Source organism: Mastigoproctus giganteus, chromosome 4 (assembly GCF_048544385.1).
Source record: "Mastigoproctus giganteus isolate SK-2022 chromosome 4, ASM4854438v1, whole genome shotgun sequence".
NCBI lineage: Eukaryota > Metazoa > Arthropoda > Arachnida > Uropygi > Thelyphonidae > Mastigoproctus > Mastigoproctus giganteus.
Genome location: NC_143578.1, coordinates 199,038,817 through 199,066,452, shown reverse-complemented (window position 1 = coordinate 199,066,452; position 27,636 = coordinate 199,038,817). Strand labels below are relative to the sequence as shown.

The 27,636-nt window shown below is 35.6% G+C and overlaps 1 protein-coding gene across 1 annotated transcript in view; it reads left to right on the top strand.

The window, feature by feature from the left end:
- Aldh-III (Aldehyde dehydrogenase type III) overlaps window positions 1-27,636 on the top strand; it is a 260,715-nt gene that overhangs the window by 50,193 nt on the left and 182,886 nt on the right. Inside the window, 1 exon segment of the mRNA XM_090371122.1 lies at window positions 15,339-15,482. Coding sequence (XP_090227248.1) covers window positions 15,339-15,482 — 144 coding nt within the window.

Below are 27,636 nucleotides of genomic sequence, written 5' to 3'. Positions count from 1 at the left end.
TTCTCTGTAGTAGTCTTCTGCTATTTATAAGTACACCATTGCTATTCTTCAGTTTCAGTATCATTTTTCTTTCTGTATTACTGCTCATGGCTGCTGATTTAAATCCTTTGTTTTCCCTTAATGCTTGTTCTACTTTTCTTGTGTTAAATCTTCTTATGTCCTCTCTGAGTCTCTTTCTAATGGCTTTGCATATCTCAGTATACTCGATTTTCTCCTCGTCAGTGTTTATCTTGCTCTTCATTTGTCGCCTTTGGTTCATCATGACAAGCGTTTCTTGACTAATTTGTACATAACATTCTTCAACATAGAAATAACTTCAATGCATGGATTTGAGATATGTTGGATTGAAGAACACTGTTCATATTTTCAAACATTGGCATGACATTTAGAAGAAACACACAAACCACCTCATTCAAGCTAGAACAGAGAAATGTGAACACACTTTTTGAATGAGTGATAGTATGTATAGAATTACCAGCTTTCTTGGCCTATTTAGGACTGCATTTACTAGAAGTTTGCAATTTGAAAGTTGTTTTTTTTTTTAATCCTTGGGTAGTTCATCAGTTTGTTTTCTTTCAAAAATTCTTTTGGAACATGAAGTGGATTTGAACATAATTCAGTTCCAACCACTAGCGATCACTTGTTATACTTTTCACTTGGGTAACTCTGAAAAGTGCTGCTATGGTTTTTCTAACCACTTCTTTCAATAGACTTGTCAAAGGTTGCCACTGTTCTACCAGTTCAGTTACACATTTAACTAAAGATAGCTAATGTGTACATACACATGCTTGGAAATCTTTTTACTTCAATGCCATGAATCAGTTGAAATTATTTAAATCTTTCCTTTCAGCATATCTTTCTAGACAGTAGTAAATGTCTATTCAAATATTCATCTACTTTCACAGAAAGGCATTTAGCATCCTTTTCAGCACACAGATTAATAAAATGGTAGAGATGGCCTATTTATTTATTTTGTGTTGGAATGTACAAGGAAGCAAATATGGAAACATTCAAATATAAAGTAACATACATAGTCTTTGTTAAAAGAAAAATCCTGTATACAAATAGCTAAATAGCATAAACATATATAGCAAGACCCCATAAAATAAAATGTCTGCATATAGTTCTTTACACTAAATAAAATGTCTGCATATAGTTCTTTACACTATTTCTGCCCAGAAACAGACCACTTCAGTAGTGCTCTCTGTATCATCCAAGAGGTCGAGCATGTTGCAAAAGGCGCCTCCGTATCCAGGTGGGAAGGAGCAGCAGTGCGTAGCACACACTTCTTGATTAAACCGGGGTTCGAGCCCGTCACCACCAAATACGGAGGATGCGGAAAGGTCAGGGAATGACCACCACATATCCCCGGAGCAATATGGCCTTAGTTGCTAATGTTTCTAAAAACCAAATAACAAACAAACAAGCAAGCGTGTTGCAAGGTGAAGGAGCAAGGGGGGCACCATGAGATGTTTTGTTTGTTCAGCTCTGCATTCACACTTTAAATTGAAATTTGAAATCACTCATTTGAAAATTAGAGCTGAAATTTGGTGTTGGATACCCCATTTCTTCAAATTGTCCCTGGATTTACCCATGCCAGTTCTATGACGGTTGAGTAACTGCCAAACTTTCCATCCGTACAGATGTCCAGGGTAATTTTTCTTGTGGGATTTTCAATCATAAGTATGTTCATTTGTCATCACCAGAAATTCTCTTCTTGATTTCAGTTTTTGTACAGAAGGTTGTGTGTACGTTGGATGTAATGGATTTTCAGTCACTTTTTGTAGTTCGGTTCTTGCCTGTATCTCTCGTCTCACATCCAGTACAGCAATACCAGCAAGGGTGTATAGCTTCACAACTGGAGTCGGCTGGTTATTAGACGGCAACTGTCATTCACTGGTAAATTTGCCTTCTTTGCATGTGTGGAGTGGCACCAGACTGGGCTGGCATATTCAGCAGCTGAGTAGCATAATGCCAAGGCACAATTGTTCTTAAAGTATTTGATTGCCCACCCTATTTTGAATTTGACAGATTTTTTAGAAGATTGTTGCTTATAGCGACTTTGTTTAATGTTTTCACAGTGCTTACCGTATGTTAAAGCTCGGTCTAGTGAGATGCTCAGATATTTTGGGAAATTGCAATGTTCCAAGACAATACCCTGCCACTTAATGTCCAACCTTTTGTTGGCAAGGTAGTTTCACAGGTGGAAAGCACAGACCTGGGTTTGAGTCTTTGTGGGTTTGGCTGTCAGATGATTATTTTGAGTTAGTTTGAGAGTTGTTAGAGTGCTGCAGCCAGTTTATCCTCAATCTCTTCAAACGTGTTTCCTTGTGCAGCCAGCTTTGTCATCTGCATAAATGAAAGATCTAGTTTGTGCAGGTAATGGTTGGTCATTAGTATATACTGTATGTTGAAAAAGGATCGATGACAGGATGCTACAAGAACTATTGTTGTTTTCAATATTTATTAATGATGTTCATGAAGGTATATAAGGCTGTATGTCCAAGTTTGCAGATGATACAAAAGTTGGCAGGGTGATTAATGAAGTAATCACAGTAAGCTACTGCAACAAGATCTAGAAAATTTAAGCTGATGGGTTGAGAAATGACTTGAAGTTTAACATTAACAAGTGCTAGGTACAGCATATGGGTAGCAATAATTTCAGATTAACATACCAGCTGTGTAATATCACACTCAGTGTACTGGAAAATGAAAAAGGCCTGGGGGTAATTGTGCAGGCAGATATGAAATTCTCTGAAAAGTGTAGACAGGCTGCCAGAATGGCTCCTAGGGTTTTGTCCTGTCATAAACAGCTTTGTCAACAGGGATAAGGAGGTTATTATCCCTTTGTATGAGGACATAGTTAGGCTGTATCTTCAGTACTGTATACAGGTCTGGAGGCCTCATTTTAGGAAGGATGTAGATCTGCTGGAACATGTGCAGAGAAGGGCTACAAGATTGTGAAGGGAACAAAAGAGTGCTCTTACCAAGAAAGGCTTCAGTTCTGCATTTTGCAGAGTCTGGAGTGGAGAATAGGCACCTGAAGGGAGTTCAGAGTAAGGTGTTTAAAGCCTTGAATGAATTGAGTAAGCTCAGTGTTGATGGCATTCTTCCTCTTGCTGAGATTACACACATTAGGATGCATAAATTCAAATCAAGGAAGGATGGTTGGAGGATAGATGTGCAGAAGTTTGCCTTCAGATAGTGGGAGGTTTATTGTTGGAACAAACTTCTATCTGTTGTTGTGGAAGTGGGTAATTTGAATAAATTTAAGGAAGAACTAGGTGAATTCTTTATGGGTATGGACCAGTGAGGTGTTGGCTTTTTTTGCTGATGCTCTATAAGCTTTGCATCATTTGCCACTACAGTAAGTCCCCCAATATATATGAGAGATACATTCCATAACTTCTTACATAAGTTGAGTTTTACATAACTCAGGAATGACTGATAAAATATTGCTACTATATCCCTGATATGCCAAGATTACAAAAACCTCATAATATCCTCAGAAGAATGAAGAAAAAAAAATTGTTTCAATTAATCAGCTATATATTTTTCAATTAATTAGTTATATATTTTTCAATTAATTAGTTATATATATAGAAAAATATTTATATATTTTTCATTAGTTCAATTAAAAACTGTGGGGACAGCAGTGAAGTAGCCAGAGTTTCTGTGCGATACTTGTTAATGTTTGACCATTTTCATACATCCGTATTAATTTAATTTTCTGATCCAAATCATTGCTTTCCTTTTCTTGGTAGATTTACTAGTACCGTTGTCACGTATTCTCTTAGTCAGCACCACAATAACGGGCAAAATGAAATTTTCTGTAAAGAACTTCACAGGGTTAAGGCGGAAACACACTATTATCACCTCACCTGAGCTCACATTTTACTAAAGCACATTTTTGGAAGTCACTACCATAAAACAGTAAAGAAAATTTGCAGTTTCTGATTTATTGGGCTTTTCTTTATGCGATTTATTATAATCGGGTAGTAAACTCAATCTTATTGCATTTACGATAATACTGATAGCTGGAATTGTGGGGTTTTTACATTATTATGGTGAAATAATAATGTAAAAACATTATTATGGCGAAATCTTTAGTGTTATTCAGTGTGTGTGTGTGTGTGTGTGTGTGTGTGTGTGTGTGTGTGTGTGTGTCCCTTCACTTGAAATCCTTAGTCATATGAAAAAACATCAATAAAATTTCAGAATCTTCTCTTCATTCCTATTTTTAAAGCTTGTTACTCCATATCTTACTTCTGAAATTTGTGCATGCTGTGTTCATTGTTATTGATTGTTTATTTATTATTATTTTTTATTGTTTTCAATTTTACAATCCTAAAAAAAGAAAAAAAAATTTGTCAAGAAAAATTTACTTAAGTCTGAAGTTAGGTAACTCGGGCTTACACGAGGGACTTACTGTAGTAATACTTATAATGAAATATTTTGTGTAGTATTAAGCTAACTACTAGATATATAATATATTTATAAGAATTTTTGCAAACAAAAAAAAAAATGATGTAAAATTAAATTAAAAATTAATCATGTAATTCACATGATTTCTTTTTTAATTAACCTGATTCCAACTAAGCCTAATTAAAAGAATAAATTTGGTAGATTTTTCACATTTGCATTTCTAGTTTATTGGGCCTTTCTTTATGCAGGAAATATTGGCTTGGAGGAAATATTTTTTGACAGGGTGGGAGCCTTTTATCACAGTGTGACTTCTTTCATAAGTAACCAATTCTTTCATTATTAAACAAAATGCCAATTACTGAAATGATAAAAAGAAATGGACTGACTCTTCTTTATATTTCTAAGAATGAATTTTGAGCAGCTTCTTTCAAGCTGGCAGTGGTTTTCAGGTAATCACCACCAGCAGCAGGTTAAACATTAATCCATGACTTAAAATTTGAAATTTTTTTTCTACCTTCCTAAATATAGTCAAACTTTTACTGCAATAGTGACCGAAGCGATTTTTAGTTTTGATACAGAAATTGTGTGTGAAAACCTTTCAGATTACTCACCACCATCTTTGCAACTATTTGGCTATTCGCTTGAAGAGTAACAAGGTACCACACAAGCACAAACTGTTTTTTTTTTTTTTTTTTTTAAGAGTTTCAGTTGTTTTCTTCTCCTGCTAGTTCAATAAATATAACAGGAGAGATTGCTTCTACAGGGATGGGATATACTTAAATAGAAAGGGTGCAAGAATATTTACTGATGCTATTGAGGCAATGTTAGGTGGGTTGGAAAACGATTAATAGATTAACAGTAGCCACAGGCAGAGGTGGAAATGAATCTTGCACTACTTCTATTGGAATGAGCAGCAGCCCAGAAAGCAAGTTGCTGGAGATTTCAGGAACTGCTGGGAGTCATGAAACAAGTAAATACATGGGCTGCATTAGAGTAACTAAGAGTAAGAACATGTGCATGTACACCAATGGTAGGAGTATAGTAAATAAATTTGATAAATTTGAACTGCTGGCCAAGACATCAAAGGTGGATATTTTTGGGATTATCAGAGACTTAGTGTTACACAGATATAAGGAATGCAGAATTGGAATTTGGGGAGTACAATGTGGATAGAAAGGGAGGAAGGGTTATGCTGTTAGTTCAGAAACACTTAGAAACTCTTAGGGGGATACACAGACTAAATGGTTAACAGTGGCTGCAGGAAGAGGCAAAAGTTATTCTTGCACTGCTTCTATTAGAATGAGTAATGGAGATTTCCAGGAACAAGTAAATACATGGCTGTGTTAGGATTACTAAGAGTAGGAACAGGTGCATATATATACTTGCATGTACACCAGTGCTAGGAGTATAGTTAATAAATTTGATGAGCTTGAAGTCCTAGTCAAGATATCAAAGGCAGATATTGTTGGGATATCAGAGGCGTGGTGTCACACAGATATAGGCAGTGCAGAGTTGGAATTTGGGGAGTATAATGTGTTCATCAAAACAAGTATATTGTGCAGAGGAAGTATATTGTGCAGAGAAATAGTGGGCCAGTAAATCAGAATGTCTTATAATGGGGGATTTTAACTTTACAGATATTGACTGGAACTGGTGGGTTGGTCACTCATGCACTAGGAAGGCTTTTGTGGATTTATTGGATGATTGTTTTCTACAGCAGCATGGTAGAGAGGCAACCAGCAGGAGTAACACTTATTATCTGGTTATCTGCAGCGATTATTCATGCATTAAGAATTTATAGATAAAGGAACCACTAAGTGGCAGTGATCATGGTGTACTGATGTGGGATTACTTAAAGATGTAACAACCATCAAGGGTAAAGGGAAGGGTTTTTGCTTTCGTAAAGGTGACTACAGTAGTTTAAGTTGTATAAAGTAGGACCAACTGATGATATTACCAACATCAAATTCTAAATGGTAAGCATTCAAGGAAGTAATCTTGGAAACTACTAGGCTTTTCATACCAACCAAAAATACTGTTTTAGGTTTAGGCCCAAATTGGATGCCAGATGAACTAATGAGACTTGTGGCAGATAAGAGAAATGCATGGAATGCATATAAATTATCAGAGAAGACAAAAGGTATATATAAGCTAGTCTGTAATCAAGTCACAAAGGAGGTTAGGCAAGCGAAGGCAGATTATGAGAAATCTTTGGCAATGGATGCAAAGAAACACAGCAAAGACTTTACTTATATAAACTCTAAATCATATTCTGTAACAAATGACACTGGATTCCAAAGGTGTTAAAAAAAATTTGCCCAAATTACAATATTCCAAGTAGAAAATATTTTACTCATAAAATCATTCCACATATATATCTTAGAAGATAAAAACTCAAACTTCCCTTGATAAAGCCACCAACATTTCTTTAACAACCGATATTTCAGTGAAGAGTTGAACAATGTGCTAGAAGAATGAGATCTCAAAAAGCAAAGTCTTCCTCGTACTGCGAGATTCTGGAGCAAATATTGTAGCTGTTATCACTGGTAGTGGTTTACAGTCACAATCATGTGTCATACGCACATTACAATTTTTAATACAGTAAGTCTCCGACATACATAAGAGATACGTTCCAGGACATCTTACGTAAGTAGAGTTTTATGTAACTCGGAAATATCTAATAAGATATTGTTACTATAACCCCGATATGCCAAAATTACAAAAATCACATAATATCCTCTGAAGAATGAAGAAAAATAGTTATATATTTTTCAATTATTTAGTTTTTTTATATACAGGCAGGTCTTGCTTTATGAGTTTTTGCTTTACGAGTTCCCTTGTTTACAAGTTTTTTTTCTCCAAGTATCAAGAAAATCGAAAATATGAACATTAATTGCAAAAAATGAATGTTAAACATTCATAAGTACTCCATTCCAAACCATGTGCATAGCTATACAATATGGCCCAGCTTTATGACAGTTCAGTTCCAGAGACGCCATCATATCGTTAAAATATCATAATGTGAACCCAATAACTGTTTTTTGGTAATTCATTTCAAGATCTGGAAGTTGAAATTTTTGCTGTATAACTAAGCTATTTATCTCTCTAAAATGTCATTTTTAAGGTCATGAGAATGACCTTAAGGCCATATAAAAGGTTGTGAGCATGGTTTGTAAATTGTATTAGTTACTAATTCAAATTATTAAAATGCACTACACTTTCATCGTTATCATATGTTCCATTATAAGAATCAGTTTTAAATGCCTTTGTGATATTTTTCTAAAGCACATTTCTGGAGGTCACTACCATGAAACAATAAAAACAATTTGCACTTTCCGGTTTATTGGGCTTTTCTATTACTGCAAGCAATTATAAATGGGTAGTAAACTCAATCTTCTTGTATTTGTGAAGATACCGATAGCTGGAATTGTGTGGTTTTTATATGTTATAGTGAAATGTGTTTACCCTTTACTGAAATCTTCAATCGTATAAAAAACAAATCAATTTTTAGAATCTTCTCTTCGTGATTTTTTTTTTTTTTTTAAGCTTCATAAACTTGCTACTCCATGTGAATCGTGTTAGTTGCAATTTTTGTGTGCTGTTAAAAAATGCTTATGCATGCAATCGTGAAATTTTTAATTAAAAGAGATTATCTTGGAAGCAAACGCCTCTTGAAACATTTCTGAAGACGACTCCTTGTGTAGCAAACCAACGAGTTCCAAGCCAATAATGAGTGATCAATGAGTGTGCATTTAGTCGATGATGATGAAGAATAAACATTCTTTAACATTTGTAAGTCGTAAATAATTTCTCTATTATAATTTGCTTGATTTTACAAGCAACGTTTTCATTTCTTTCGATAAATCAGTCATTGTTTAAACATAAACTAATTAGCTAGCTAATTTCATTGTTGAGAATAATGTAACCCCTATTTTTAACCTTATGTCTATGGGAAATAAATTTCTGCTTTACTCGTAAAGTCAAGAACTACATATACTAGTTATATATATAGAAAAATAAATATATAATTACAGCCATTCCCCGACTCACGTAAGGGTTGCGTTCCGCAGAACACTGCATAAGTTGAATTTCACGCAAGTTGGAATTTCCCTAAATCCTTATGCAGCATTCGCAACTGCGTTTGCTGAATTTTATTGAAGCAAAAAAGAAAAGTTCAATGAACATGTAAATAGAATTATTTATCCAGTTTTTTTTATGTCATGTGTAGGAAAAATTACAAAAGTGTGCAATTACAAAAATTATAAAATTACAGAAAGAGAGAGGAGACAGGCATAATGTCAGCAAGTTTTACCTTTTGAGCATTGTTGCCAGAATCAACATCTCCAGCTGATAAGTATGCCGCTGCTAAATTTCCTTCTAAATTTCCACAGTGGTTGAGGACTGTGGAAATTTAGAAGGGGTTTTTTCGACCACATCACAATTTCTCTGCTGCTACAGAATCAGCACTGGCGACTTCACTGCATAATTTAATGTTGTAGAAACCAGAGTGATGCCTGAACCTATTAAACCACCTGTTGCTTGCCACGAACTTGACTTTAAGTTTGCTGTATTTATCCTTAATGTCTTCATAAATACTTCTTGCTTTTGCTTGAATGGCTATTAGGCTCAGGGGCACTTGCTTCTGAATCTGATTTTTCATTCATATTATTAATAGCTTTTCCACCTTTGATATAGCACCTGAACGCTGTTTTGTGATCACTGTTGATCTTAAATGCCTTGATCCTTTAACATGTTCTTTTTGTACGTGCACTGTCCTTTGAAATAGTATTCATTGTTGAAGTAGTGAGACCTAATTCTTGTGCATTAGATGACAAACTTTGTCCTGCTTCTTACTTCTTAATCATTTTCATCTTCATTTCTAAATGAATTTTGTTTCATTTCCTATCACTGCCACCACTAGCACTTTCCGTTGTTCGCTTTCCTTTCATCATTGTAATAAGTAAATAGGAATGAAGAGAAGATTCTGAAAATTTATTTGTTTCTTATATGATTGAAGATTTCAGCGAAGGGAAACATAACTTAAAATTTCACACACTTCCATTTATCGGGATTATTGCAAATGCAATAAGATCAATTTTACTACCCATTTATAATTAGATGCACTAACAGAAAAGCCGAATAAACCGGAAAGTGCAAATTGTTTTATGGTTGTGACTTCCAGAAATGTTCTTTTGAAAAATGTCAACAAAGCCATTCAAAATTGATTCTTATAACGGAACATATGATAACGATGAAAGGGTAGTACTCCATTATAAAATCGACCATTTCGAGAGATAAATAGCCTAGTTATATAGCAAAAATTTCAACTTCCAAGGTCTTACCAAAAAAAAAAACAATGTGATATTGAGTTCACATTGTGATGTTTTCACAATGCCTCCATTTATTCCTACAGGATGCAAAATACTTTTCCACGATTTTAAGTTTGCAAGGGCCGGTAAAAACTTCCATAAACTCGAATTTATGGAAGTCGAGTATTACCTAAGTCGGGGAACTTCCTGTAGTTCAATTAAAAACTTTATCTGGGGACAACAGTGAAATAGCTCTTTCATCCTTCTTTCAAAGTCTGTTCATGGGTATTTCCATGGGTGGAAATATCCATGAACAGACTTTGCAAGAGGAATGATAGTGGGTACCTGACTCATGGGTCACTATATCACAGAGGTGGTACAGAAATTGCACCATCCCCGTTCAACAATATCAAGCATGTATCGGGAATACGCCATTTCCGGAATAACATCTCATCATGGACAGCGCTGTGGGTGGAGAAAGGTGGTGGATAAATGTGGCCATCAATGTCTATCTCATATTGTTTCAGCCAACCAGAGAGCAATTGTCACAAATCACCGGCAACTTCAATGTGGAAGGTGCCAGAAACGCCTCCACCAAGACCATCAGGTGATCATTAGCCGGAATGGGTTATGGGAGCCGCCGACCCACCAGAGTCCCATTGCTAACACCACAACTCTATGCCTGAACTGGGCAAAAGAATATTGGCACTGGACCTTGGATGATTGGAGACTGGTCTCCTAGTCCGATGAGGCCTGTTTCCAGTTATTTCAAGCAGACCGGAAGGTGTGTATCTGGCGAAAACCGCATGAAGCTATGCACCTGTGTCACGTCAACAAGGAACTATTCAGGCAGATGGACGGTTGGTAATGGTCTGGGGTGTGTTCAACTGGTTGCGACCTCTGGTAGGTCTAGACATTCTGAATGATCCAGGTTACATGTAATCCTTGCAGACCATCTGCATCCCTTCGTGGTCAAAGTGCACCCACGTGCAATGGACTCTTCCAGCAGGACATTGCGCCTCCCCACAGAGATGTGGTGACTAGAATGTGGTTCTAAGAGCATTCTGCAGATTTTAGCACCATGGAATGGCCTCCCCATGCTCTAGACATGAACTCTGTGGATCATCTTTGGGTTGCTTTGGAAAGGTACGTTCGAGCTTTGGATCTTCCACTCAGGAATACGACGGAATCATGGATAGCAGTGCAGCAAGCATGGATGGAAATACCCATGCAACACTTTTGTGAACTAGTGGACTCGATGCCTTACCATGTGACTGCCCTTATCTGGGCGAAAGGTGGGCCTACCAGTTAACAGGTAGGTATTCTATGATTTCTCACCACTCGGTGTATTTTGTAGCCTTGGTTATTATAGTTGACTTCATTGGTGCTGATCCCTTCACTGATGCTGACAAACCTAAATTCTGTACGATACTTGTTAATGTTTGACCATTTTCATACATCCTTATTATTTTTGGATTCTGATCCAAATCGATTGCTTTCTTTTTCTTGGTAAGTTTACTAATACTGTTGTCATTTATTCTCTTGGTCTGCACCATGATAACGGTCAAAATGAAAATTTCTGTAAATAACTTCATTAAGGCGGAGGAGACATTGTTATCATCACATGCGAGCTCACATTTTACTAAAGCACATTTCTGGAGGTCACTACCTCCAGACACATTAAAGACAATTTGCAGTTTCCGGTTTAATGGGCTTTTCTATTAATTATAAACAGGTAGTAAACTTGATCTTATTGCATTTGCCATAATACTGATAGTTGGAATTCTGTGGGTTTTTACGTTATTATGATGAAATGTGTGTTCCTTTCACTGAAATCTTCAGTCATATAAAAAAACAAATTTTCAGAATCTTCTCTTCATTCCTATTTTTTAAGCTTGTTACTCTGTATCTCATTTGTGCAATCTGTGCGTGCTGTCATTATTGACTGCTTTTTTTTTTACTGTTTTAAATTTTATAATACTAAAAAAAAAAAAAAAGAAGAATGAAAAACATTTACACAAGTCTGAAGTTACGTGAATCGGGGGACTTACTGTAAATGACTCAATGTTTGCCCAGCAGGCTGTAAGGACTGTTACTACTATTAATAGCCGGGTGGGTAAAGTGCCTGCCTGGCAACCCAAAGGTCGCGGGTTCGAATTTCGCCTCGGGCTTGGATCAAAGTACTGCATAAACCTTGGGAGGTGCATTATGGCCACAGAAGCCGATGTGCCAACAACTACCAAAAATAAAAGTAAAACAAAACTACTATTAATAGGAATATTGTAAAATTCTTCAGTCATTCTGTTTTAGCAGTTAACAAATTAATGGAAATACAGGTGCTGCTAAATTTAAAGAAGCATAAATTAATTCAAGATGTATCCACTCGTTGGAATTCAATGTATTGCTGGAAAGAAACACAGAACAGCGAAAAGCTCTTGCAACATATGCAGTGGATAACAATATTCGGCTAAGGTAAAGAAAACCAACACGAGAACCATGGGAAACTTTTAGCGATCAAAAGCATTTCCTGTTACCGCAGCTTCTCCCCGCATTCTCGGTAAACAGATGGTGCGTGTTATCGGTAGTGGCAGTAGAAGTCGATAACAATGTATTGATTAGTTTTTTCTTATTATTAAAAGCAGATTATCGGAGTTCATGAGTGGGCTGAAATTTACTTATGGGTACACCCTCCAGACTGCCTCAGTCTTTGGGTGTTTATCCCCCTTCCTGCTGTTTTAACCCGACCCGTAAATGACTTCTACAGACGGTGTGTGTTATCAGTAGTTGCAGTAGAAGTCGTTTTCCTATCGTGTTAAAACAACGGAAAGGGGACTAAACACTCTAAGACTGAGGCAGTCTGGAGGGTGTACCCATAAGTAAATTTGAGCGGCGAAGGCATTACACTCATGAATTCCAATAATCTGCTTTTAATAATGAGAAAAAACTAATCAATACATCGTTATCGACTTCTACTGCCACTACCGATAATACGCACCATCTGTTTACCGAGAATGCAGGGAGAAGCTGTGGTACTGGGAAACATGTTTGACCGCTAAAAGTTTTCCACTGTTCCTGTGTTGGCTTTCTTTACCTTCACCCAATATTCCAACATTAAGTTCATACCAGTGGGGTCTTGTAGAAAAATTGTCTAACTCCTAGGTCCATTTGAAGCAATCACTAATGAAGCTAGTAAAAGAGAATCTACCACTTCAGTGATAATCCCTGCAATTTTGACTCTTGCAATTTATTTTTGTCAAAAGCTGTCCAAAATGATAATTTCAGTGGAATTCTTACCACAGTTTGGGGAGCTTAAATCATCAATTATGAAAAGTTTTCCTCTTACATGGAAAATAAATCTTTGTCTGCTTTTATAGATCCTAGATTTAAGATGAAATTTCAAAGAAGTGATATGAAAAACAAAATAAAAGAATGGGTTTTAGAAGCTCTGGAGCAAGATCGAATAGAGGTAAGAGGGGATTCTCTTAATGATATTTCAACAGGATATGCTTCAACCAAGTCTGCTGAAGATCAAGACACCCCAGGATTTGCTTTGATTTTTCATATTTGTTTGATGAATTAGCTTCTGCTAAGACAGACAGTTTTAAAAACGAAGGAACAGAAGAAAAGTCACCCAGAGTAATAAACTGGCTTTGAAATATTTAAGTGCACCAGCTTCATCAGTTGAAAGTGAAAGAATATTTAGTGCTGGTGGTAATTTGTACGAACCTGAAAGAAATAGGCTATGTCCTGAAAATGGGGGAACTGTGATGTTTTTGCATTGCAATTTAAGAATATTCAATTTTGATTACTCTGTGTAAAACTACTTTTAATTTGTTTTTTTCCTTTATACTGTGTTAAAAAAAAGGTGATAAATTTGATTAAAATACCTGTTAAGTTGCCCCCCCCCCTTTTTTTTTCTCTCTGAATTAATAAAACTAAATTGGCTGTAAAAGCAGCCAAACTCAGAAAATGTTTACTTAATCCATTTCAGTTTATCAAAACTATCTGATGAATCTCTTGGAGTGATTAACTGGCTTAACTTTAGCAGCAAATGGTCGATTAATAAAACTGATTAGGTGACAAAAAACTGATATAATGATTAATCTGCCAAGGAGCTGATTACCAATTATGTACTGATTAATCGGTGCAGCCTTAGTTCCAATCCCAGTTTGCAGTAATTACCAAATATAGGTTAAAATTCACACTCAGTCATAATTTATCAAAATTTATTTTGGCTATATTAAAAATGAAAATATGTAAATAAAACTGTTAGTGGGACTACAGAAATGGGTATGCATGAGACATTCATTTCGTATGGCTATCTGCCTATTCAAAGCCTCTGACGAAGTAGCAGAGAGATGACCAAATGGTTGAATATATTTTTCCATTTTGTCCTTTAACCCCTTTTCTATTCCTTTTCACTTAGCCCTATTATTACATTTTATTTTTTTTATATTGCTTTTTACTATAGTTGTAGATATAAGATTATACAAATTAGTATTTAACTCGTAAAAACCCAGGCGAACTGATTACTGCAAATGCACTAAATTGTTAGTCAGCACTATTAGACATTAATGCCTGAAATGCATCCATACATGTTATAAATGCACCTGCAACTCAAACATGGATCCTAAAATGATTAGGACCCTGTCCTAAGTAAAAATTGCAGTTTTAAAATTTGCACGAACAAGTGTTTTCCCTTTAATTACTACCAGCAGTAGTTGGATTTCTATAAAGCCTATGGGCTTCATCCTGCATTCAACTGTATCTTGATTCATAAATGTTTCATTTATTTTTGAATAAAATTCTCAGGACTTTATTTTGAAAAGTCCTAAATTTTAAATTGCATATTAAAAGCTATTTATATTAAATACTTTTAAGCCTATGGCTTACACCATGTGGGTACAGAGTGAACATTTTTAGTATTTTTTAAAGCTGTTGTTAGGCATGGCTGTGATTCTAGAGTAGTGTTTTGTAGTTACACTACAAGCACATATCTGTGTATCACAAAAAAAAAAAAAAAAAAAAAAAATATAAATATATATATATATATATATATTGTTAATTTATTGCTGTTATGTTAGAAGTTAATTTGTTATTAACTTCTAACATAACAGCAATAAATATCCAATGACAAATAAATGCTTATTTGTCATTGGTTAAATATGGTTATCATTCATTTCATGTTTAAATTACTTGAAATGAAAGCCTTGTAGTCACTGAAAAAGTGGAGGAGAAACATCTCTCTCTCTCTCTCTCTCTCCTCCGTTTTTTCATACTTTGTTAATAATAAAAGGACTAAACTCTATACTTGTGAAGTGCTTTCATTTCAAGTATTTAATGAAGATAGCCTGTCCCGGGTATTGTTCAAACATTACATTTAAAGCTAAATTGTGTCTGTGTAATATATGCAGTAGCTAAGAAATCTTTGCCACTATAGTAGCAGAAATTGCTTTCCATTATCCATAATCAAGATCACTAGTGCTTTTGTCTAGTTGGTTAAAGTATTGAAATATACGAGACAAACTTTAAGTTGATATAAAGAAAAGGCTTTCTCATATAAGTAAATAAACTATCTGCATCTTTTTTTCCTTATGAATGCAGTTAGTATCTCAAGCACGAACTGCTTTTAATCGTGGGTTTACAAGGTCTGTGGAGTTTCGTATTGAACAGTTGCAGAATCTCTGTCGATTGTGTGATGAGAATGAGGAGAAGATAGCTAAAGCGCTGTATGACGATTTGAAAAAGGTAAGAATTCGGTGTTCAACTGTAATTGTTTTAATGAATTTAACTGTTACTTAAGTTAGTGAATTTTATATTTCTCTTACAACTCGAATAATTTATCTAAATTTATATAATAAATTTAGAGAGTAAACAAATAGATGAAGACAAACACAGCTGACAATTCAGTAATATGCAATATTGTTATGCAGTTTTATTGCATATGAAATGGTTTTCTTCCCATGGTTTATGTTTAGTGTTTTAATGTGAAATTCACTTTGTGCATGTCTTTTATTATCATTGATGTTCTATTGTTAAAAATGAGTGACGAATCCAGTTTGCAGTTTGTTAATAGCAGAGCTACTATCAGACTGCAAGTCAAGCAAAAGGAAAGCCAAAAAAGATTGAATGATATCCCAAGAAATGGGCAGTAGATGGAAGGAACATAAAAATAAAAGAATATTTGGAAAAGATGTCGAGGAAAGAAAACTTGGTACAAAGTATACATGCAGTGCAGTGTTGTACTCTATAAATGAGGAAAAATGTAACAAAGCATCATCATTTTGGCTTCTTAGAGGATTTTTTGTTAAAATTACATAAGTATTTCTTTGGATTAACAGAGATTAAGCCAGTCAAAAAGAAATTCACAGCTGCAGCCATCATGGTATTATTCCTTCAGCTGTCACAGAAGGAATAATACCATCCAGTATCAGACCAATGTAGATGGTATAATGAAGTTCTTTGTAAATGGCCTTTTTTGCCATTACATGGAATAGAAATGGTAGGCTTATTCTGATTTTGAAAAATAAATGCCCAGAAACAAGGCTGTGTACTGATTAGGGACAAATGTTTCATAAACCAACAAGACTTTACTTGATCAAATAGCATAATAAAGCATAATTAGCATTAGTAGAGGCATTTGATGCAAGAAAGCAAGCTTATGCAGCATCAGCCAAAAAAAAAAAAACCACTTCCACTTCACCCCTCTGTTCGTTCAAAATACCTGTCCAGCTGAGCCTTAAACTTATAATGAAGTGCAATTAGTGCAAGTCTAGCCATTGCAGTCAAGTCCATGTACAAAGTTCTTGTCTCTGAATCTGAATATAGATAAGTTATGTGAAATGTATAAAGAAAATGAAGTGCTGAATAATTGTGAAGCAATTTATAAGTTCCATTATAGTTGCATTTTCAATCAATTTCAGTTTGTCTTTTGAAACTAGATTCCCGTAAGGAGTGTTAAATCCTGGAAATACCGATGAAAACATTTACAGTTAATTTAGTTACCGTATTTCCCCATGTATAAGACGCACCTTTTTTCAAAAAATTTGGGGCCTAAAAACTGGGTGCATCTTATACAGTGGTTGTAGATTTTTTTTTACTTGCATTTCCCGCTTTTTTGCGCTTGTTGTCTTTGCACTCATTGTTTTGCACTTGTTACAGGTATATTAGGTTACGTTCTGACCAGAAATGGCTCAGAAAAGATTTTCGTACAGTGCTGAATTCAAGTTAAAAGTGATCCAGTTTGCAAAAGTGAATGGAAATCGTGCTGCTGAATGTAAGTTTGGTCCTCCTCCAACTGAGAAAACAATCAGAGACTGGCTATGGGAAGAAGAAACCCTACTGAAAAAGCCACGGCAGAAGGCCATGAGAGGCAAGTTAGCAAAATGGCCTGATTTAGAGAGGGAATTGAAGATATGGATTGAAGAGCAAAGAGCAATTGGAATTCCTGTGTCCACAAAGATGGTTCAGCATGAGGCAAGAAGAATTGCTGATGAAAAAGAAGGTACTGATTTCAAAGGAGGACACATTTGGTGCTTCAGATTCATGAAACGGAATGGACTAAGCATGCGTACACGCACCAGACTTGCCCAAAAGATGCCTGAAAGCTATGAGCAGAAGGTCCTTGAATTTCATCGTTTTGTCATTCAATGTCGGAAGACATCAGTTTGAGTTGGAACAGGTTGCAAATATGGACGAAGGCCCCCTTCAATTTGATGTCCCAAGTAACAGAACTGTTGATAAGAAGGGATGAAAACTGTAACTGTGAAGACAAGTGGACACGAAAAGAGCCATTATACAGTTGTTCTATCTTGTTGTGCCTCCTATGCTGATTTTCAAATGCAAAACAATGCCAAAAGAAGACATTCTTTGAGGAGTGATTGTCCATGTTCATTACAAGCGTTGGATGGATCAGGATGGGATGAAGATCTGGTTTGAGAAAGTTTGGAGCAGGAGACCAGGTGGGCTCTTACGCAAACCTGCCCTATTGGTGCTTGATCAGAAGGGCACACATAAAAAACACAAAGAATATTGCTGCAGAGCAAAAAACAAAACTTGCTGTCATACCTGGAGGCTTGACATCCCAGCTCCAACCACTTGATGTCAGCATTAACAAACCCCTTCAAAGCTGCCATGAGAGAAGAATGGAACCAATGGATGAAGTCTTCTGGGGAAAATTTGACACCAGCAGGAAGAGTGAAGAAACCAACTATAGGAGAAGTTTGTAACTGGGTGAAAAGATCCTGGGATAATATCAAGATTGAGATTGTTGTCAAGTCATTTAAGAGGTGTGGCATTTCAAATGCCATAGATGGAAATGAGGACGAGGCAATATATGAAGACAATGATTTGTCATCAGACACTGATGAGGACAAGCTAATGGATTGGAGTTTTGACAGTGATGAGGAGTTGTATGAATTTTATGATGAATAAAACTTGAGTTCAATAACTTTATGTAATACATTTTTTTTTCAAATTTCGGGCCCCAAAATTAAGGTGTCTCTTATACATGGGGAAATACGGTAAGTACATTTATACTTAACAGATAAGCAAATAATGGCTAAAAAGTTGAAGAATAACCTTGCTCTCCATCAAAGGAAGGTGAAGGCTGCTCATGCTGCCCTTATGTTCTGAAATTTGTTGAATCATTGCCACCAGATATGCAGAAGTAAAATGATTACACTATGTACAGAGTAGGGTCTTTTGTATTGTTCATCAAAAGTTTGTGGTGACTGCTATACATTCATTCCTTGCAGTCCGGACTTTGGCCTAATCAAAAAAGGAAAACCTTGTTAACCGAAGATGAAGAAAATATAACAGTGGAAGAACAAGAGTTAATATTACAAAAATCAAAAAACCAAAAAAGCCTGGGCATAGACAATTTGAATGTAGAACTATTTAAATATGGTGGCACCTTACTGAAAAACGCACTACAAATATTATTTGACATCATACGGCATAAGCAACAGATACTCAAAGATTGGGAAACAGGAATAGTAATCAATTTACACAAAAAAAGGCTCCAGAAACCCCAACAACTGGATAACACTGCTTCAATACTCTATTTAACCCCGGGGGCTCACATCTGGTGAGTATGGGCTTGGCAAACCCAGGGTCCTGAGCTGGATATCATCATTCTTCTCTTTCTTGGTGATGCCTTCTACTTCTCTCTCTCTCTCTCTCTCTCTCTCTCTCTCTCTCTCTCTCTCTCTCTCTCTCTCTCTCTCTCTCTCTCTCTCTCTCTCTCTCACACACACACACACACACAGGGGGTTACTCGGGAATTTTTTTTTTTTTTTTTTTTTTTGGCTGGTGCAGCATAAGCCTCAGCCTTCCTTGTACCATATGGCTAATAATAATAATAATATACTAAAGAATAAACTTAATAAATATAGTGAACAATTCTTAGAAGAACAATGTGGGTTCAGAAAAGGGAGAAGCACAATAGATGCCATTTTCTCATTACAACAGATTTTGGAGAAAAGAAGAGAATTTGATTTACCAACATTTCTGCTGTTTATTATGAAAAAGCATATGACAATGTAAACCGGGAAAAACTTTGGCAGATTCTACGTGAAGAAAATATCCCAACCCAACTTCAGAAAGCAATGCAAAGCCTATATAAAAACTCAAAAGTTTGCATAAAATAACCTAATGGTCAACTATCAGACCCATTTAACACCAATAAAGGAGTCAAACAAGGAAATAGACTATCACCAAATTTATTTAATATCTACATCAATAAAATTATTAATGAATGGAAACAAACAATTAACAACCGAATGCAGTTGAACAACAGAAATAAAATCCAAACTATATTATATGCTGATGACCAAGTTATAATTGCAAAATCCGAAGATGAACTACAGATAGCAGCAAATGAACTGAATAAAATAGGTAAAAAGTACGAGATGAAAATCTCCACCTCAAAAACAAAATCAATGGGATTTTGTGGAAAAAAAAACATACAAAGAGTCAAAATTGTTATTGATGACAAAATAATAGAACAAATATCTGAATTTACATATTTGGGAAATTTAATATCAAATGAAGGAAAAGGCATCCACACTAAACTACAAAAATATAAAATGAATGGAACGATTGAACGCCACTTCGGAAAACAAATGACAACTGAAACAAAATTACGACTGCACAACACACTTCAAAATCAGCCCTCTTTTACAGCTGTGAGACTTGGGCCATAAATAAGAAAGATGCACACAAACTAGAAGCAGCACAAATGAGATTTTTAAGACCATTATTAGGCTTTACAAGACTAGATCACCAAAGAAATTTAGATATACGCTAGAAATTAAAAGTAGATAACATAGTAAATGACATAAAACGGTATCAGGAAAAATGGATCAGCCACATAGAAAGAATGAACCCATACTGGATCCCAAAATTAGCCTTTAACTACAAACCTACAGGCAAGGGAGATGTGGGTTGACCAAGACAGTGGTGGTGAGATCAAGACCACCTCCAAGAGCTACGATGGAACAGGTCTTAAAAGACCTAAGCTGAACCAAGTTCATGATGATGATGATGAAAAAAGGAAAACAGGAAATCCCAATACCTGCTTATGCCAAGTGATTGGCTTGGTATCATACAGCAGCTATCGTGAAAGTTTAAAGTTCATTGCGTGAAACGTGATTTTTGTAGTTTCAATCTCCTCCTTGAGAAGATACAGCTATAGATAGAGCTTGCAGTGAAGGTTAATTTCGAGAAGCATTGCATTACTGGAACGGGACATCAAGTGAAATATTAATAAAAAAGACACACTGATCAGACTTTTGACAATCAAAAAATATAGGTCAGCAATAAGATGGTGACTTGTCAGGAGGGCCTCTTAAAAATATGTTGAATTCAGAAGTATTTCTCTCTATGGCTCATCAAGAAATCAAATTATAAGGATTTCATGGACCTCTTGCACTTCATTTCATTATTTTCACATTGTGTGTGTTAAAATATTTTGGATTATGAGTATGAAATGAAGATCTAAGCTTTTTTATATTGTGAGATGGCAGACCAAAGAGCAGGAACTGGACAACCTACCTGAGAGCCCTTCCCATTTCCAAATATTGACTGTTAGCCAGCTATCCAACAAAGTTGCATGATACAGCTGCAAGCATTCTGGAAAGTGCAAGTCTCAAGCCATATCAAATTAAACCAACAGTAAACCACTTGGCCATCCGATATAAGAATTTTATGTGCAAATAAGTAAATCTATCCATGTTCTGAATTCCACATATCTCACCCATTGTTACATACCTACTCAGATTATAGAAAATATACAGACTCATCCTCACATCTTACTGAAGAACATAATCACTCACGTTAAATTCTAAGTAACAGAGAAGATATTAGTGAAGTTTTTATTTTTTTAAAGATGATAGATTTCTACTGAACACATTTAAAATGTATCTAAGTATATCATTATTTTTTGAAGAATTTTAAAAAATGTCTCGTGCCATGATTTTCTAAGTGAACCAGTGTACAACTCACTTTGACGGCCTCACCTCTTGAACTGGTGCATTATGATGACAATATTATGTCATCATAATGCCCCAACTCATTGTGCCAACAAAGAGATAAGCCAGCAAATCCCTGTACACGGAGTATATACAAGTGTTTTTTCTAGATATTAATTAGTGGTGAAGGAGGGTTCTTTAAGGAACAAGAAGATTAGCACGGCAACCATTTTTGTGACACAAAATGGTGCACTGCCATGTTCTATTGGATGTTTTTCTTAGCATAGCTTTATCAGTTTATATAAATGCAACCTCACAACTTTCAAATGTTCTGTTGTCTGGTATTTTTCCTTTAATTGGTCCATAATAATTTCCACAATGCATATTTGCAGGAGGGAAGATAAGGACTTCTGTAAAGCCCAATCATTTAGAAAACTTCAAGTAACTTAGCACATGTTGCACTCCTGTTTTTTATATCTTTTTCAAATGCCCAGCTTATGGAAGCACGATCATTTAATTGATGAATGCAAGCCTAATGGACTTTCATTGAAATTCAGGTGTCAAGTTTGTTAGTATTGTAGTTTTTATATATATACAGTAGACTCAATTTTCTGGGATAGATGGTAAAAAAAAAAAATTCCCGGATAATCGATTTCCCAGTTAATCCAAAAATACAGTAAGTTCCCAACACATGTAAGAGATACATTCCAGGACTTCTTACGTAAATTGAGTTTTGCGTAACTCGGGAATGACTAATAAAATATTGCTACTATATCCCTGATATTCCAAAATTACAAAAAACCACATAATATCCTCAGAAGGATGAATAAAAATAGTTATATATTTTTAATTAGTTCAATTAAAAACTTTATCTGGGGACAGCGGTGAAGTAGCCGGAGTGGCACATAAGAAAAGAAAACATGCATGTTATTGTACTGTAAAAACTGATTTGTATTTCTTAGCCTTGGTTATTAAAGTTGACCTCATTGGTGCCGATCGCTTCACTGCTTCTCATATTCTGTCTTTCTCCTTTATTTTGTTCACCGTTGCCACTGACAAATCTGAATTCCGACCGGTACTTGTTAATGTTTGGCCATTTTCATACATCCTTATTATTTTAATTTTCTGATCCAACTCGATCACTTTCCTTTTCTTGATAGATTTACTAGTACCGCTGTCACTTATTTTCTTAGTAGGCACCATGATAACAGTCAAAATTAAATTTTCTGAAAAGAACTTATTATTAGCCATATGGTGCAAGGAAGCCTGAAGCTTATGCTGCACCAGGCAAAAAAAAAAAAAAAAAAAAAAATTCTGAATTATCCCGAGAGAGAGAGAGAGAGAGAGAGAGAGAGAGAGAGAGAGAGAGAGAGAGAGAACAAGAACAAGAGTCTGAAGTAGAAGGGAATCACCAAGAAAGAGAAGAATGATGATATCCAGCTCAGGACCCTGGGTGTGCCAAGCCCATACTCACTAGATGTGAGCCTCGGGGTTAAACTTCACAAGGTTAAGGCAAAAACGCATTATTATCACCCTATGTGAGCTCACATTTTACTAAAACACATTTCTGGAGGTCACTGCCATAAAACAATAAAAACAATATGCATTTTCTGGTTTATTGGGCTTTTCTGTTAGTGGATCTAATTATAAATGGGTAGTAAACTCAATCTTATTGCATTTGCGATAATACCAATAGCTCGAATTCTGTTGGTTTTTAAGTTAGTATAGTGAAATGCATTTCCTCTTAACTGAAATCATCAGTCATATAAAAAATATATATATAAAAAACGTTATGGAAGTCAGGGACTTGCTGTTTCGAAAAATGTTCAGCAATCTACGTAAAAAAGTATGGTGATAGATAAAAAAAAAAAAAAAACGACAAACTCACCACATACCAATACAATGTTTTCCTTTATTTTTTACGATGTCGTAAAAAATAAAGGGAAGCTAATTAAAGAGTTGATTTAAAATCGACATAATGTCTATGGTTTGCTCACCAACATTATAATGGTTATTTAGAGATTAAATGGATTCACCGTTTTCAAACTTTTGAATAATTTCAAGTTTTTGTTTAATTCTCTTGCGTTTTTTGTCCATCATTTTTGCGATTTCTAAACAAAAAAAAATAATAATTACTATAAAAAAAATCCGACATACTTGACATAAATAATGAAACAAAATTTGTCGTTTTGCAAACAACAATCAACACAATGTATTAAAATAAACTAAACATTTGGTGGTTTTTTTTTTTTTTTTTTTTTTTTTTTGAGCGATGGGGGTGGAGGTTGCAAGATAATAGGCACAATAATCTCCTAATGACGACTTATAATGCTGCTTCTTGTCGCTCATTTACAACTTGCAAAACATCTGTTTATACCTATTCTAGTTATTACTTGAATTTTATGATTTCAGGTTGGTTTTTTTTTTTTTTTTTTTTTTTTTTTTTAAATTTGGAGTCTTAAAGTATCCTGGTTAATCCGATCCTTGTAAATCGAGAGTGCTGCATTCTTATATACTAATGACCTTCCTTCCAATAAGTGGAAATTGTCTCTAGTTTTCTGATAATAGCACACTATATTCTATCTTCCCGTTTGAAAAACCTTGTCTTGCACAAACAGTTTTTCAATTTCTTTAATATTGACCAGCAATTCTATAAATGCCTGTCTCCTGGTAATTCTCTAACAAGGTGAAGAAAATTTAGCATTAGTAGAGGCATCGGCCAAAAAAAAAAAAATAAATAAAAATAATTCCATTTCACACAACCATTCTCTCTAAAAGTTGTCCAGTTCTTCCTTGAATTTATTTAAGCTATCAACTTCCACAATGACAAAAGTTTGTTCCAGCAATCAACCCACCCACTGGCTAAAGGCAAATTTCTGAACATCTATTTTACAACTGCCCTTCCTCAATTTGAATTTATGTCACCTCAGGTTTGAAATCTGAGAAAGAGGAAGAATCCCATCAGCATTGAGCCTGCTCAATCCATTCAAGGCCTTATGATACCTCAATCATCACCTCACAGGTGCCTAGTCTCCAGACAGGCACCTGTGATTTTGCAGAATTTAAGCCTTTCGTGGTAAAAGCACCCCTTTGTTCCCCTCACCAACTCTTTACCCTTCTCTGCACTCGTTCTAGTAACTATACATCCTTCCTAAAATGAGTCCTCCAGACCTTTACACAGTGCTCAAGGCTTGCCCTGACCATTGCCTTATACAAAGGAACAATCACCTCCTTTTGCCTACTAGCAAAATTTCTGTATATCATTAACAAGATCTCATGAATTGCTCTGGCAGCCTGTCTGCACTGTTCAGAAAACTTCATATCTGACTGCACAATTACCCCAGACCTTTTTCATTCTCTACTACCCTGAGTGTAATACTGCACAGTTGCACATTACCCTGGGGTTACTGCTACCCATATGCAGTACTTTGCATTTGTCAATGTTAAATTTCAGTTGCCACTTCTCAGCCCATCTGCCCAACTTTTCTAGATCCTGTTGTAACAGTATGCTGTCATTACTGTGTTAACAACCCTGCCAATCTTTGTATCATCTGCAAACTTCAACATTAAGCCTGAATATACCTTCATCAGTATCATTGGTAAATATAAAAAACAACAGTGGGATTTCACTAATAACATTAGTCCAAGAAGAGCAGTGTCCATTGATTATCACTCTCTGTATTCTTTCACTCAACCACCCTTTTATCTACTGTAGCAACTTGCCCTTAATGCCATACTGCTCCAATTTGTATAGTAGCCTTGCATGTGCAACAGTATCAAAAGCTTTCCCGATATCAAAATTATTTTTTGTATCCAGTTCCTTTAACCACATCATAGTATCTAATCAAATTTGTCAGAAAGACTTTCCCTTAACAAACCCATGTCTAGATGATTGTGCAATGCTTCTTTGACCAGTGACTTTATTGTTTTTCCCGGAACAGAAGTTAAACTACCAGATCTAATTAGTTGTCACCCTTTGATCCCCCTTTATGAATTGGGGTTACATTTGCACATATTCTGTCTGTTTGGATTTCCCGCAAGTCCAATGAGTCTTTCATAATTATGGCTTAGGGTTTGCTTTCTTCCTTTGCTGCCTCCTTTAATATAACTGAATAGATCCCATCCACTCCAGGTGCTTTCTTATATAGGTAACCCTTGTATAACAGTGTAGATTGGTTCCTACAAAATCTTGTGTAATGCAAAACTGTGTTATATGGGACTAAGAACAAGTACAAAAAGGGGATTACACTACCAAAAGTTAACAAAAATACACCTTTTTCATAACTATTGAAAACCAAATTTTTATTGTAGTAATAACTTAATATTTTAACTTTATTTGTATAATAGTAGTAACTTAAATAGTAATAACTGAACAAACCGTTTTACCTTACAAACTGTGATACTTATATGTCAGATATTGTAGGTTCATTTAATTTTCTTCCTCTTCATCACTTCTATTAGAATGAGCAGCAGCCTGGAAAGCAAGGTAATGGAGATTTCCAAGACTGTTGGGAAATATACTGGAACAAGTAAACACATGGGCTGTGTTAGGGTAACCAAGAGTAGGAACAGGTGCATGTATACTTGCATGTACACCGATGCTAGGAGTATAGTTTAAAAATTTGATGAGCTTGAAGTACTAGTCGAGACATCAAAGGCAGATATTGTTGGGATATCAGAGATGTGGTGTCACACAGATATAAGCAGTGCAGAATTGGAATTTGGGGAGTACAATGTGTACAGGAAGGATAGACAGGAAGTGAGGAGGGATTATGCGGTTAATTAAGAAACACAAAATCTAAGGAAGTGTATCCAATTGATGGACGATGCAGTATTGAGTCTATTTGGTGTGAAATAAGCACTGGGAAAGGAAAAATGAGAGTAGGTGTGTGTGTTATAGGCCTAATGAATCTGATCAGCATAATGAGCAGTTGTGCAGAGAAATAGTGGCTCAGTAAATCAGAATGTCTTATAATGGGGGATTTTAACTTTCCAGATATTGACTGGAACTTGTGGGTTGGACACTTGCACACTAGCAAGACTTTTGTGGATTTATTGGATGACTGTTTTCTACAGCAACATGTCCAAGAGGCAGCCAGAAGGAGTAATACTCTTGATCTGATTATCAGCAGTGATTATTCATGCATTAAGAATTTGCAGATAAAGGAACCACTGGGTGACCGTGATCACAATGTACTGTTGTGGGAATTACTTAAAGATGTAACTACCATCAAGGGGTTAAAGGGAAGGGCTTTTGCTTTTGTAAAGGTGACTACATATCTCACACAGTTTTTAAATTCTGTTCAGTGGGATCAACTGGCAGATTACGAGAAATCTTTGGCAAAGGATGCAAAAAAAAAAATAGCAAAGAGTTTTTTTACTTATGTAAACTCTAGAAGGAAAGGGATGAATCAGATTGGACCACTTAACATAGATGGGTTGACTATTGATGATCATGCTCAGGTAGCTGATAAACTGAATGAGTATTTTGCATCTACATTCACACATGAGGAGTTATTCAATGAGGGGAGTGTCAGAAGTTTATCAAATGCCAAGAGGGAGCTAAGTGATTTTGTAATAACTGAGAGCAAAGTGGAGGAGAAATTGTTGAGGTTAAAAATAAGGAAGGCACCTGGGGTGGATTGGATCTATCCAGTTATGTTAAAGGAGGCAGCAAAGGAAGTAAGCAAACCCTTAGCCATAATTATGAGAGCTGCCTTGAACTCAGGGGAGGTGCCATGGACTGGAGGTGTGCAAATGTATCACCAATTCACAAAGGGCATTCAAAAAGTGACACAAACAACCAGACCTGTTAGTTTAGCTTGTGTTCCTGGGAAAATAATGGAATCACAGTTAAGACACAGCATGGGTTTGTTAAAGGGAGGTCTTGTTTGACAAATTTGATTGTATACTATGATGTGGTCACAAAGGAACTGAATGCCAAAAATAATTTTGATATCATATACTCGGATTTCAGGAAAGCTTTTGATACTATTGCACATGAAAGACTGCAGTACAAATTGCACATGAAAGACTGCAGTACAAATTGCACATGAAAGACTGCAGTACAAATTGCACATGAAAGACTGCAGTACAAATTGCACATGAAAGACTGCTGTACAAATTGCATTAGCATTAGTTGAGGCATACAATGCATCAAAGCAAGCTTATGCAGCATCAGGGAAAAAAAAAAAAACTCTCCCATTTCACCCTTCCATTCGTTCCAAATGCCTGTCCAGCTCAGCTTTAAATTTATTTAGGCTATTAGTTTCCACAACAAAAGATGGAAGCCTGTTCCACCAATCAACTACCCATTGGCTAAAGGCAAATTTATGCACATCTGTTCTACAACTATCTTTCCACAATTTTAAACTGTGCCACTCAGATTCTTAGTCTGAGAAAGAGGAAGAATCCCATCAGTATTCAACTTG